The sequence below is a fragment of the Trachypithecus francoisi genome, unplaced genomic scaffold (assembly GCF_009764315.1).
Source record: "Trachypithecus francoisi isolate TF-2019V2 unplaced genomic scaffold, Tfra_2.0 Lachesis_group17, whole genome shotgun sequence".
NCBI classification, from domain to species: domain Eukaryota; kingdom Metazoa; phylum Chordata; class Mammalia; order Primates; family Cercopithecidae; genus Trachypithecus; species Trachypithecus francoisi.
Window position 1 is genome coordinate 45,349,914 of NW_022681462.1, and position 14,110 is coordinate 45,364,023.

Below are 14,110 nucleotides of genomic sequence, written 5' to 3' on the forward strand. Positions count from 1 at the left end.
CCTTATTTTACATAATAATGCCCCTAAAGTGCAAGAGTAGCGATGCTGCACTTTTTTTTACAAAGATTATATTTTATTGTTATTTGTTAGTAATCTCTTAACATTTCTAATTCATAATTAAATTTCATCATAGATATGTATAACACATAGTGTATAAAATGGTACAATCTAATTTCAGGTATCAATGTGGATGTTGAAATTTACCTTTTACAAATAATTGGGAACTATTCTACAATTGTCTGTATAATTGGCTGTAAATCTTCCACCTTACTATTTATTTTCTATATTTCCACCTTTATTCCTTTGCTATTCTTCTCCTGCCTCTTTTGGATTGACTGCATTTTAGAATTCCATTTGCCATATCTGGTAATACCACTTGGTTTTATTTTTCTAACAGGTACTCTAGGGTGTACAGTATGCATCTCTATCTTGTCATAGTCTATGTTTAACTAACATTATATTATTTCATGTGTTATGTGAAAACTTTACAACAGTACTTTTTATTCTTTCTTCTGTTCCAAGCCTTATTTCGGTCATACATTTGACTTGCACTTATGTTATAAACTCTGTAACATGTTATCCTTTAAGAAATTTAAGAATGAGAAAAATTGTCTGTTATATCCTCTCATGTTATTATTATTTCTGACATTCCTTATTACTTTGTGTAACAGATCTATGTTTTCATTACTATCATTTTCTGTTATTCTGAAGAAATTTGTTTAATATGACTTTATTTATTTATTTTTAGTGCAGCTGTGCTAGCAACACATTCTCTCAGCTTTTCTCTTTCTCAGAAAAAGTCTTTATTTCACCTTTATTTTTCAGAAATATTTTAAAATGTTACTTTTACTGTGTCGTTGGAGTTCCAGGTTGAAAAATTTGTGCTAACAAATTACTACAAGATGGGTTAGAAGTTGGGCTTAACATGGCTGGTCCTCAGTTTAGGGTCTCACGAGGCTAAAATCCAGGTATCAGCTAGGGCCATTCTCATCTGGGACTTCAGAGTGTTTTGCCAAGCTCCTAGATGCCAAGAGATTTATGCTTATGGCTTATGCTTATGGCTGTAGTATTGAGATAACTGTTTCATTGGTACTGTGTCTTTTCATCTTTAAGTCTCTAATCATGCAGTGAACTTATATTATACTTTAATTTTCTCAGACTTTCCCCTCTAGCACGTCACTCTGACTTCCTCTTTTTCTTTGAAGAGCTCACGTGATTCCACTGGGTCCATCCAGATAGTCCAAGATAATCTCCCTATTTTAATATCAGCTGATTAGTTACTTTAATAGCAGCTGCAAAATCCCTTTGGGAATGTAATATGAATAACTGCAGATGTAATAACAGAGGGCTAATGTCATGGGGATCAAAATTCTGCCCATCGTATCCTGATTGGAGCACAAATGTCTCTCACCCTTGTATAACCTCTAGGGATTATATGACTAATAGATTTCTGGTAGTTCCTTGACTGATCTCATGGAGCTGAGCTCTATGCAAGTACCATCTACCATTCAACAATAGACTCAAAGGGTCCTCTCTAAAGATATCTAAAGGTGTTTATTTGTGTAGTTCATTCTCTCCGGTACTCATACCTGCCAATAGCAGACGCTTCAACCTCTCAGAACTCCTATATCTGGCTCTTGAACTCAATGAGTTTGTTATGACTTTTTCTTTTGCTCCCTAAAACTAAACCCTGTTCAGAAAGCATCTTCAGTCTGAAGATTGAGACAACTGAAATCCAATGTGAGAAACCAGTGGTTTTATATATTTTATCCAGGTTTGTTTTTTATTATGGTTAGAGTACACATCCAATCTTGTCCCTTCAGCATGGCTGACCAGGAGGATTTTATTTAAGGTTCTCCCAGTCAGTTAGAGATCATTCTTTTTAATGCTCAAACTCTCCCAGATGTGGCCATTGTGAGCCCCTTCACACTGGTTCTTTTATTCTTCTACATGTCCCCATTTATTTTTTTCTGGTTATTTTGTGTGCTTCATTTTCACAGATATTTTATAAAAACAAACAGTTCTGGGAATGTATACTGTTCACTTTCTCCTTCAAAAAGAAGATGGAGAACATTTACCTTGCATATTCTATTCCCAAGAGTGGGATCATCAATTCTTCTAATATCTGCAATTCCTTTTAATGGAGAATGGCCTATCAGAAGTGAGTTCTGGGCATTAGGTGTGCCTATTGTTCCTAGGATGTATTCCAGTCTAGAAATTTTTAGAGAAGAATTAGAAATTCTAATGCACTGTAAATCAAAGTCAATCATCGAGGTTTTCTGAATGTCACTTATTTGCTACAGAGCAGAAAATTCATGACTGCCTCCAAGAACTTTAGAGGATTAGAAAATTAATTTGGGTTTAGTATATGGGATAATAGATTAATACTTAAGAGTATGACATGTTTTTAGAAGGCAGCCTTTAGGTTTAGAAAAGTCATATGTCTTTCTATTTATTGACCTTATTATTGACCATGATGTATGTTATGGGTTCTGGAATGGGAGCATTATCTGCCCTACTCCCAAGGCATTTAGAAGTCTTTTCTGTCCTCTTCAGAGAGTCCTATTGGAAATTGTTGCCCTAGGGATCAGGAATGCTAAATGTCCTGCAACACTAAAGAACAGATCTCCATAATGAGGAACTTTTTCTCTCGAAATCCCAATCATGCTTCATTGCTCAATACAGATTATGCAAAAATTTTACGTGAAAATATTGAATATTTGTATGTTTTGATATCCTTACCCGACTTTGGGTAAGTTGCCAGAATAAGATCTTCAGGCTTGGCTTGGAAATTACAGATTTTATCCCACCATTCTTTGGATAATACCGGCAAAGGGACTCCATCTACTTCCAGGATGTTAAGTAGTTCTGGCTCTTTTTCCATAGTGGGAACATTTTTCTCAATCTTCGCCATTTGGAATCTACGATGGGTATGATCAATACTAATTAAAATTTTTGAAAATTTTGTTTTATGGCTTATAGTATGGGCTATTGTCTTACTGCTGCTGATTAGAATAATATAAAATAAATGAAAGCTAACATATAACATGCTAACAAGTGACTATATGTACCTTAACTATTTAATCTTCATAGCAACCACATAAAATAGGTTATATTTCCTCTTATTTTCTTGATGTGGAAACTTGAGTAATTAGAAGTTTAATGAATTTGACAAAAGTTAAATAATCAATACCTCTTGGGGCTGAGATTTATACTCATATAGTCTTTTTTCTACTGCATGACCTAACAACCACATTACCTGTTAATAGGGAATATAATGGGTTATGTGTCACATATTGCTTCATCATCTTCAAGATATTATTTTGTACAGTTAGAAGTGAGACCATTACATTGAAGAAAATTCAAAACAATGCTTTTAAGGTACATTCTATACTCAATTTGCTTGAATAGTTTTCACAGGGAAAATCTTCAAAAAACAATTTTATGTAATTTTTTTTCAATCACTGAATCATTTTTGAAATATTAGGCATGTGCTACAGCACAAAAAACTCTCATACCCAAGAACTCTCATGTATACTAACTCTGGAAAATTGGAATTAAGTTGGGGTATCATATGGTTTGTTTGTGTCCCCACCCAAATCTCATCTTGAATTTCCATGTGTTGTGGGAGGGACCTAGTGGGAAGTAACAGGATTGTGGGGTCTGATCTTTCCCATGGAGTTCTCATGCTGGTGGACAGTTCTCATGAGATCTGATGGCTCTATAAGTGGGAGTTCCCCTGCACAAGCTCTTTTTTTTCTTTGCCTGCTGCCATTCATATAAGATGTGACTTCCTCCTCCTTGCCTTCCGCCATGACTGTGAGGCTTCCCCAGCCACATGGAACTTTAAGTCTGTTATACTTCTTTATTTTTTAAATTGCCCAGTCTCAGGTATGTCTTTATCGTGGCATGAAAAGGGACTAATACAATAAATTTGTAGTAGTAGAGTGGGGTGTTACTGTAGATACCTGAAAATGTAAAATTGATTTTAAAACTCGGTAACAGGCAAAGGTTGGAACAGTTTGGAGGCTCAGAGGAAGACAGGAAAATGTGGGAAAGTTTGGAACACCCTACAGATTTGTTGAATGGCCTTTACAAAAATGCCAATAATGATATGGACAATGAAATCCAGGCTGATGTGGTCTCAGGTGGAGATGAGAATCTTGCTGGAAACTGAAGTAAAGGTCACTTTTGCTATCTTTTAGCAAAGAGAATGGTGAGATTTTGTCCCTGCCCTAAAAATCTGTGGAACTTTGAACATAGAGAGATGATGTAGGGTATGTGGTGGGATAAATTTCTAAGAATCAAAGAATTCCAGATGTGACTTGGGTGCTGTAAAAGGCATTCAGTTTTATAAGGGAAGCAGATCATAAAAGTTTGGAAAATTTACATCCTGACAATGCAATAGAAAAGCAAATCTCATTTTACAGGGAGAAATTCAAGCCAGCTGCAGAAATTTGCGTAAGTAATGAGGTGCTGAATTAATCGCCAAACCATGAGAAAAATGTCTCCAGGGCACGTCAAAAGTCTTCATGGCATCCCCTCCCATCACAAGCCTGGAGGCCTGGGAGGAAAAAATGGTTTTGTGGACTGGGCCCAGGGTCCCCATGTTGTGTGCAGCCTAGGGTCTTGGTGCCCTGCTTCCCAGCCACTCTAGTCATGTATGAAAAGACCCAACATGGAGCTCTTGCCATGGCTTCAGGGGTTTCTTTGGAAGATTCACATGGTGTTGAACCTTTGGGTGCATAGAAGTCAACAACTGAGGTTTGGGAACCTCTGTCTGGATTTCAGAAGACGTGTGGAAGCACTTGCATACCCAGACAGAAGTTTGCTGCAGGGGTGGGGCCCTCATGGAGACCCTCTGCTAGAGCAGTGCAGAAGGGAAATGTTGGATCAAAGCCATCACACAGACCACTGAGGCACTACCTAGTGGAGCTATGAGAAGAGGGCCACCACTATTATCCAGATCCCAGAATGGTAGATCCATTGACACCTTGCACTATGCACCTGGAAAAGCTGCAGACACTCAAGGCCAGCCCTTGAAAGCAGTCAGGAGGGAGGCTGTACCCTGCAAAGTCATAGGGTTGGAGCTGCCCAATACCATGGGAACCCACCTCTTGCATCAGTGTGACCTGGATGTGAGACATAGAGTCAAAGGAGATCATTTTGGAGCTTTAAGATATGACTGCCCCACTGGATTTAGAACTTGCATAGGGCCTGCAGCCCCTTTGTTTTGGCCAATTTCTCCCATTTGGAATCGGTGTATTTAATCAATGCCTATACCTACATTGTATCTAGGAAGTAATTAACCTGCTTTTCATTTTACAGGATCATAGGTGAAAGGGACTTGCCTTCTTTCAGATGACAGTTTAGATTGTGGACTTTTGAGTTAATACTGAAATGACTTAAGACTTTGGGGGACTATTGGGAAGGCATGATTGGTTTTGAAATGTGAGGTCATGAGAAGGGGTGGAATGATATGGTTTGGCTGTGTCCCTACAAAAATCCCATTTTGAATTTCCACGTGTTGTGGGAGAGACTTGGTGTAAGGTAACTGCATCATGTGGGCAGGTATTTCGCTTGGAATTCTTGTGGTAGTGGGTGGGTATAACTATATCTGATGGATTATAGGAGGGAATTCTCATACACAACCTCTTCTTCTCTTTGCTTGCTGCCATGCATTTAAGACATGGCTTACTCCTCCTTGCCTTCTGCCATGATTGTGAGGCTTCCCCAGGCACATGGGACTGTAAGTTGATATTAAACCTCTTTCTTTTGTAGTTTGCTCAATCTCGGGTATGTCTTTATCAGAAGCATGAAAGTAGAGTAATACAGTAAATATGTGGAACATTTAATCCTGCTGTACACGTTGAGATTCTTTGTCCCATTGGAAGGAAAGAAGAAATAATTTCAGGATTAGATGTATATTAGTTTGGAGAAAAGAAGTTATGCATTGATATTAAAGAAGCATTTGGGGTGAGAGTGACATAACAAAGGCAAAAATTCATAAACTCTCATTGTACTATACCTTTAATGCAGTTGACTTTGAACAAATGTTAATCCCCCATTCTTCACTGAGAGAGAAAATAAAAAAACATATGTCAAAATATCCAGAGGAATGTATTTCTGTAGTTTGTTAATCAGTGTTCTGAAAGAAGTAGATTCCATGGGGACATGAAATTGAGGGCTTTCTGAGAAATAGTGAAACAGGATTCCTTCCTGCAGAATGTCTTGGATCATTAAATTCATCAATGGTGATGTTGAATCCTTAGAAAAAGAATGTAGTTGGTAGCCCTTTCAAGTCCTGTCTTTGATTTTTTAAAAGTAGAGTTTTCATAGAATTTGAATTATTGAAAATATACTGTGGGTAATTCTGACTATGTGAATATGTAAAAGCAATGGATGGCTGCAGTCCTGAGGTGGACTCCTGGCCTCATACTCAACCAACCTTTCATCTTGTATCCAATCCAAGGAAATGTACATAATTTCACTTATTTTGTGCACCAGAACCAGGGGGAATGACCTGTTATAGGTTTCATTTCAAGGTGCAAAGTGTCTTTTTCCATGAATGTGGTGTTTACGATGCTTAATCATTTTTGGAAGCAGAACCAAGTGTCCATTTTGCTTAATTTCCCAAGTAGGGAGTGCAAAATAAAAAAAAAATATTATTTCCACCATTACACTAGGAACTCTCCTTCATCAAGCATAAAGCTCAATCCACCAGGGAATAAACATTAAGCTTAATAAAGAGAATGTAGGCAGCCTACTTGTGCTCAGAATCCTGGAAGTTTGGGTTCCTTCCTGTGTCCCATATTTGCAGTCCTGCCCAGGTGGTCTCATTTGCAGGCAGGATATGCTCTGGAAGCATCCTTGACCAGATGCTTAAGATTACCCATCAATGCTCCTTCAGTATCATGGACAATGTGTACCTGCTCACATGGGCAATCTTGTGAAGCCATTTGTTGCTTGAATAATGGCTATCGTTTAGGATAATATAATAGTAAAACACATGAAGGTCTTCTAATTGGACATTTATTTTATATGATTTCCTGAGACCCAGGGAATCTTTGTTCAAAAAGTGTTTGAAAGATGTGGACTTTCCAAAATCCTAGTTCTCCTATCAACGTAGATCTTCATTCTTTGATTATTGTTGGTTAGCAGGTTTGGACTCTATCAATTAATTTAAACATTTGAACTATTTTAATTTATGTGAGAAGTTTAAATTTCAAAGGTTAATTGAAGTGTGTGACAGCATAGACAGTTTGGAAATTTTTGGAGTTTTTTTTTTTTTAAGTAAACATCACAAGGCAAATTAAGTAACCACTGGATTCCTCTGCAGTCAAAGAATACAGTTTGCTTGGTTACATTATTTCTGAAATGAACAATGAGGGTAATACTTTGGGCCATGGGTAAAATAATATATCAAATTAGGTAAATATTTTTTGTCAAGAGAAATGTCTTTTGAGGAGTCTAATAGAAGGTATCAGTCATTGAAAATGTGAGTGTAAAAGAAACAAGAGAATAATTAGATGAGTGTCTGGAATTTATTTAACAGCAGTATTAAAGCTAAACAAATTGGGCATTTGAGTTGCCTGAAAGAATGTAAATTTTATATATCATTAAGATATATCAACCCTTTTGAGGGCACCTATATATATAAATATATGTATACACACATACATATATATACACATATATATTATTATTTAAAAGCATGTGGTTATTTTCTAAGAAAGAGATATAATATGTTAGTAAAATATTTTAATTTGTCCTCATTTCATAAAATGAAAATCAATTAGGCCCAACAGTGCTGTTTACTTTTGAAGTAACTTTGACTCTTCATGTTGATATCAGATAATTAATTATAATTTTTAAAGTCAATGGCATAAAGAATGTTGGTAATTTAAACTGACATTTTTCATGATAGAGAAATCATCAACAGTCTTAGTAATTACTAGGGATTCAGGATGTTCTTGATAGTTATGCCAATTAACTTTTCCATTCAACAGATATTTTTAAGCAGCTACACAATGCAAACATAGATGTATGTTAGGAGCAAGAAAGACATTGGGGATGACCTGTGAGCAAAATGCACCTGGCCACCACCTTCACCAAATCTATAGTCTGGTCATGAAGATAGACAATGAATAAATAATTGCATAAAGACAGAGAAATACCCTGGAAATAGAAGCACCATGGAAAGTATGGAGCAAGGATACAAAGCAATGATGGGTGTGGAAGGAGTCAGGATAGTGATCCTGGAAAAAATGATGTTTGGGATGAAACCTGGAAGATGAATTTGTTTTAACTAGATGGAGAGGATGGGAGGAGGGTTCAGGCATGAAATGGCAATTGCAGGCCATCCTCATGGAAGTAAAGCAGGTCCAGTTTGGAAGCAGCATTGTCTGCAGGTGTCCTAGAGGAGCACAATAGAACACCACCAAGTGATGTCTTGGTAAAGCCATCAAATGTCAAAAGTAAAAAGAGTCATGCAGAAAAAATTAGCCTTTTAACAGGAGGAAAACTTAAGCTGGTTTTAGGTGTTCTTATTCTAATATGTAGTGGAAAAGGCAGTGGATCAATGCCTTTAAACTTCAAAGGAAAGAAAGTGCTGCTGAGGAAATTTATATGTAACCACATTGCATCTCAAATATAAAGAAAATAAACAGTATGATTAAGCACAGGAAGAACTCAGTAAATTTAACTTCTAACTATTATTTTTCATTTTTAAGCAGAGTTTTGTTCTGTTACCCAGGCCAAAGTGCAGTGGCACCATCATGGCTCACCACAGCCTCAAACTCCCAAATTCAAGCGATCCTCCTGCATCAGTCTTCAGAGTAGCTGGGACTACATGACCAGGCCATCATGTTCAGCTAAGTACCTCGGGTTTGTAAAAGAAAATAAAATTTCAAGACCCTTTAAATGTGTTATGCAAGGGGTAAATTAAGCCCTGGAGAAAGGGTCACATAGCATGTTTATAATTTTGCTTCTTAGATGATAGATGAACTCTCTTCATCATTTTTTTTTGGTAAATTCTGTAAATTACTATGAGACAGCAGAGACCAGACCTCCCCATGTCTAATCACTGATCTTTGTTATAAATTAAATTTCTCCTTTATTGTCCTGTACCTAACTCCATCAAATGTTGTCCAAGATCCCGTGAATGTTACGTCATCAATTACACATATCCGAAAGTAAAGCTGAAGATTGCCTAGTAAAGGAAAGTTGGAGAAGTTTGTTGAAGGACTTTTGTAAAATTTCAGAAGATCAACAGCATACCTGTGAGTTTGTAAAGGCTTTGCTCCAAGCCATCCCTTTAGTATTCCAAAGAATGTTTGACTGGGATAAAATACAATAATGTCAACAAAAGTCAGGTGAGTCAGTAATGCCATACTTTGATAGATTTGAAAAATATTCTAACAATATTGAAGATTTTCTGAAAAGAGCTATGCCCATCATAAAAATGATAGTCTCCTCCATTCCAATTTCTTAAACAGGTTATATACAGAATTGGCATTAATAATAAAAAGATAACGTAATTGGGCTATGTCCCAAAATTATGATTTGGATACTCTTATTGAAAAATTATCTCATGCCTTTACTAAAGGAGAGAGTGAGAAAAGGTAAACAAACAAATATGAACTTGCAACTAAAACAGCTATCCACCCAGTCTAAATCTCCAAAATACTCCAATAAATCTCCGAGTGGACTTCAAATTCTGCTTTGTAATTACTGCAAAAAACCTGGACAGATTAAGAAAGATTGTCAGAAACCACAGTGGAGGGAACAACAACAGGCAAAGGAAGAGGAGATATAATGTGGTTTCTCTAATCAACTGAAAGATTTTCTTTTTCTCCTTACTAGCACTATGAGATAAATAGAAATTGTTCAAAATGGAGATCAATCACAAGCTCTTGTTGACCCTGAAGCTATGTTAGCTGTAGTAAATCCCACCTTATTACAAGGCCTCAGTCCTTGGATCAAACAAACACTTCAAATGGTGGATGTCACTAACACCCCTATACTGGCATATAAATCTTACCCTGTAGCTTTTCAGCTAGAACCTTTACAAGGAACTCAGGTTTTTCTGTTAGTTTCCTCAGCCCCATTCATTTGCTAGAAAGAGACTTCTTACAGCTACATAATGCCCATCCTTTTTTTTATTCAAAAAATGGGAAATGTTATTAAAATTAGAAGACAAAATTGAATTACCAGATATAATGAATGTTTTGGAATATGATCCTCTTAAGTTCACAAATTGCAACTCCTATTGCCATAGAGGACACCAAATTATTGACTCACAAAAGCTCTTAAATATAGTACCTGATTAATCCGTTTCTTAAAACTAGTCATTGGTGCTTGACACTAGTAGGACTAAGAATAATGTACCTCACCAGCCTGTTAATAACACTTTATAGAATTAAGGGCACCGGAAGACCTTCTTGGTCAAAGAAACTAGTTAATTAGCTTTAACACAGTCACTGCCCAAACTGAGAGATGGAATGACAATGCCTCAATTGAAAGATAAGATAATTCAATTTCAGAATGGTTTAACACAAATTTGGGGTAGTCTCATCTAGCTTACCCATTGCTTTGGTCAGCTCAGTCAGCTTGCTCCTTTACATTAGGAATAGAGAAATCATACCAAAGATACTTGGACCAGTGGCAGTAGAGATATGGGACAGATATCCAAACAATGATATATCCACACCATAATATTACAACATACTGATTGGCATGCCGTAACAACTGAGTTATTTATTGGTTTGTTCCAGATGAAAACCTTTGGCTATGTGGCACTAGTTAAAGGCCAAATTTATCCCCATGATGGTTAGGACAGTATTCCTTGGGTTGGGTTATATGTGGGCACAAACTTGATTAGCTTGTATACTATCAAAACCTGCAACTTTTTCTGATTTACAATCGCATTGGGTTAATTCCGTGTTCTCTGATATGATCATTTAGTTTCCATCTTTGTACCTTAACTAGGTATTGAGGTTGTCACTTGACATGTAGAGACTCTAACCAATTATACACAAAAGGCCCAAAATGATAGCCACATGGGTATTTCAGTATGAAATAATGAAGTTGCTCTTTTAAGGCAGGCTGTATAATGGAACCATATTGCTGTAGACATCCTCACTGCAGCCCAAGTGTAAAGCTGCTCTACCATAAAAACTGAAGCTTCTGTCTATATCTCAGATGAATGAGATAACATCACTAAATTAGGGACTGATACAAAAACCCGAATAACTAAACATTCAGATCCAACACCTTCCCCAAACAATTGGTTGGGTAGTTGTTTTGGACCTTGAGAAAGTTGGCAGCGAAAGCTATTACTATTCTAAGAAGTACACAGTCATTCACTGTATTTTGTCCTGTTTCTGTCAACACTGTTTTTATGATAGTTGTTTGCAATTGAGTCAAAGCACAACTGAAAAGGCTAGAATAATGGTGGCTCAACTACTTGTTTTGATTGAGGAGGTAGTCATGTAGTCTGAATCAGGTTCGGCGATCACTTCTCCCTTATTTACTTTAAAATGTGGCCTGGGCATTTTCCATTTTTTCCCCCCATATGGGACATGCATTCCTAGGAATGAGCCTCCCACATGATGTGGGATTTTTACCTAAATATACAAGCTATATGCATGATTCTTCTCCAATGCTTTCTCCACAATATTTTGAAGGAAAGAGGGAAATGTAAAAGAAAATAAAATTTCTGGACACTCTATTACGCCAAGAGGTGAGTTAATCTCTGGATGTTGTGTCACATAGCATGTTTGGTATTCAGCTTCTCAACTTATAGTTTAGTTATCTTCCTCGTTTTTCTTGTTCTATGTATTTCTAGGAAGAAGTAGAGACCAGACCTCCACACTTCCAGTTACTAATCTTTGTTATAACTGTTTTTTCATTGTTCTGTACCAGATGGTGCCCAAGACTCCATGACTGCTGCATCTTTATTATAGAATATTCAATGTACCTTTCTCAGAAGAAATAGACTACTTTGAATAATCAAATCATTGTAACTATGCATTCAGCCTTACATACAAAGATGTGGGAATTCTGTTAAGCTTCCCTTAACTTTGTCTATATAAACGATCTCTAACATCTACGCTTCACAACACTGACTTCCATTCTTTGGAATCTGTGCTTACTGGGCTGGTTGTTCTGAAATTTTGCACTTGAATAAACTCTTTTTAAACTCGATTCTGACACTTTTCACTGCTTTAGATGGACAAATTTAATGCAGATGGATGTGGAATCTTGATTTCCATGCCCTGCTTTCCCTATTCCTTTTGTGTATTGTCCATCTTGGTCAATGTCAACTTTGTACTCTCAGTTGCTCAGGCCAAAAACCTTGGAATCATCTCTGGCCCCTCCCTTTTGCTCACACCTTACATCCAATCCATCATCAAACTCTGCCAAACCAACCTACAAAATTGTACAACAAAGAGGGTTTCAAGTTTAGATTGTGTCAAACTCACAAGACACAATAGATTTTCCAAGCATCAGTCTTTCTTAGCATTGAGAAATAACACAGGACATAGAACAGGGCTTGTATAGCAACAGCATCATAGGTCTGGTGACGTCCAAGGGGAGCTTCTAATCTTCCCAGTTGTTATACCTGGGTATACGCCTGCCACAAGAAGTGAGATTAAGTAAGGAAGTGCCTACCATTTTAGCTCAGGGAAGCCACTAGGTAGTGAGCCCTTAGTTTTAGGACTTTGATAGTGATTTATCCCCATTCTTCAGTGTAGCTACATATCATGGCATTACCAGTTACACAGTAAACTACCCTGAATCCAGGAAGAGTGTGGCATGATAGTGACACTGGGCACACAGTGACATCAGCACAGCCCTCATCTGTCTGTGACCTGGTAGACTATATATCTTCTTCAGCTTCGTATTACAAGGAGTTCAACTTGTGGTCAAATCCTTAGGTGTCTCTGAAGCTGAAGGGATATTAGTTCCACGTGTAACACTTTTGTCCCCCCGCCAAAAAAATAAAAATTCCCTTATGATCACCTTGTTACCTCTCACAAAGCCTCTATCATTGTCATCTCTCCATGTACTGCTGAAATAGCCTCAAGAATTCCCGCCCCGACCCACTCAGCCTTTCTATAGTTACTCTTGATAGGACAATCAGAATAATCATGAAAGTATATGTTATGTTATATCTCTCCATTGATGTAACCTTCCAGTGACTTCTGTTCTCATTCTAAGTAAAAGCCAAGGTCCTCACAGCACACCCTTAATATGCCATTTAAATATCATATTCATCCATTAACCTGATTTTGTTATGTTAAGGGCATGAACACAGGGTCTTTGTTGCCTTGTCCTTTCTTGTCCTTTGTCCTGTGCCCAGCACAGTGCTTAGCTCCCTGCAGGTGCTCACTAAAGGTTTGTCGAGTAAGGGAATGTATCTACTTATAGCTCTCCTTCAGTCTCTTTATACACTTAGAGACATAGCTGGAGTGATGTTCAACAAATCTTGATGACACTTATATATAGGTCTCAGAACTGTGGGTGAATGTGAAATTTGTTAACTACAGTTTTGTATGCTACAACAGTTTGCCAGTTGAAAAATTATTACATAACTGTAAAAAAAACAAATAAAAACACTAATAATCTTCCTATATAAAAGGATCAACAGGCAGTCATGCACAAACTTTTGCTCCTGCTTTTTCCAGGGGGGCCTGGTCCCCATGGGCATCTGTATCCCTGACTCCTCCCAGAGCAGCAAGAGCACCCTGGAGGGCACTATTATGCTGTTGAAAAAAACTAATAGGGTTTGGGCCAGCAGGATGTCCATAGCTCATCTTTGCCCCCTTGGAGACTCCATCAGCACAGGCTGAATCAATGTTGGCTTAACACATTCTTAGGACAAGGAAAGCAGTTTGAGAACATGGACATTCTTTAAATTAGCTCTTCCGGTACTCAAAACTATATTTTTAAAACAGAAAATGGAACAGAGCCCAGTTACACAGAGTTGGTCAAATAAGTTTTTTTTTTAAAATACTTTAAGTTCTAGGGTATATGTGCACAACGTGCAGGTTTGTTACATATGTATACATGTGCCATGTTGGTGTGCTGCACCCATTAACTCGTC

General features: G+C 37.3%; 1 protein-coding gene across 1 annotated transcript in view; it reads right to left on the minus strand.

Annotated features, from left to right (window-relative positions):
* LOC117062250 (sulfotransferase 1C3-like) overlaps positions 1-14,110 on the minus strand; it is a 41,191-nt gene that overhangs the window by 15,570 nt on the left and 11,511 nt on the right. The window contains exon 2 of the mRNA XM_033175549.1: positions 2,743-2,921. Within this exon, the coding sequence (XP_033031440.1) occupies positions 2,743-2,914 (172 nt within the window). The 5' untranslated portion in view covers positions 2,915-2,921. The remainder of the gene's footprint in view (positions 1-2,742; positions 2,922-14,110) is intronic.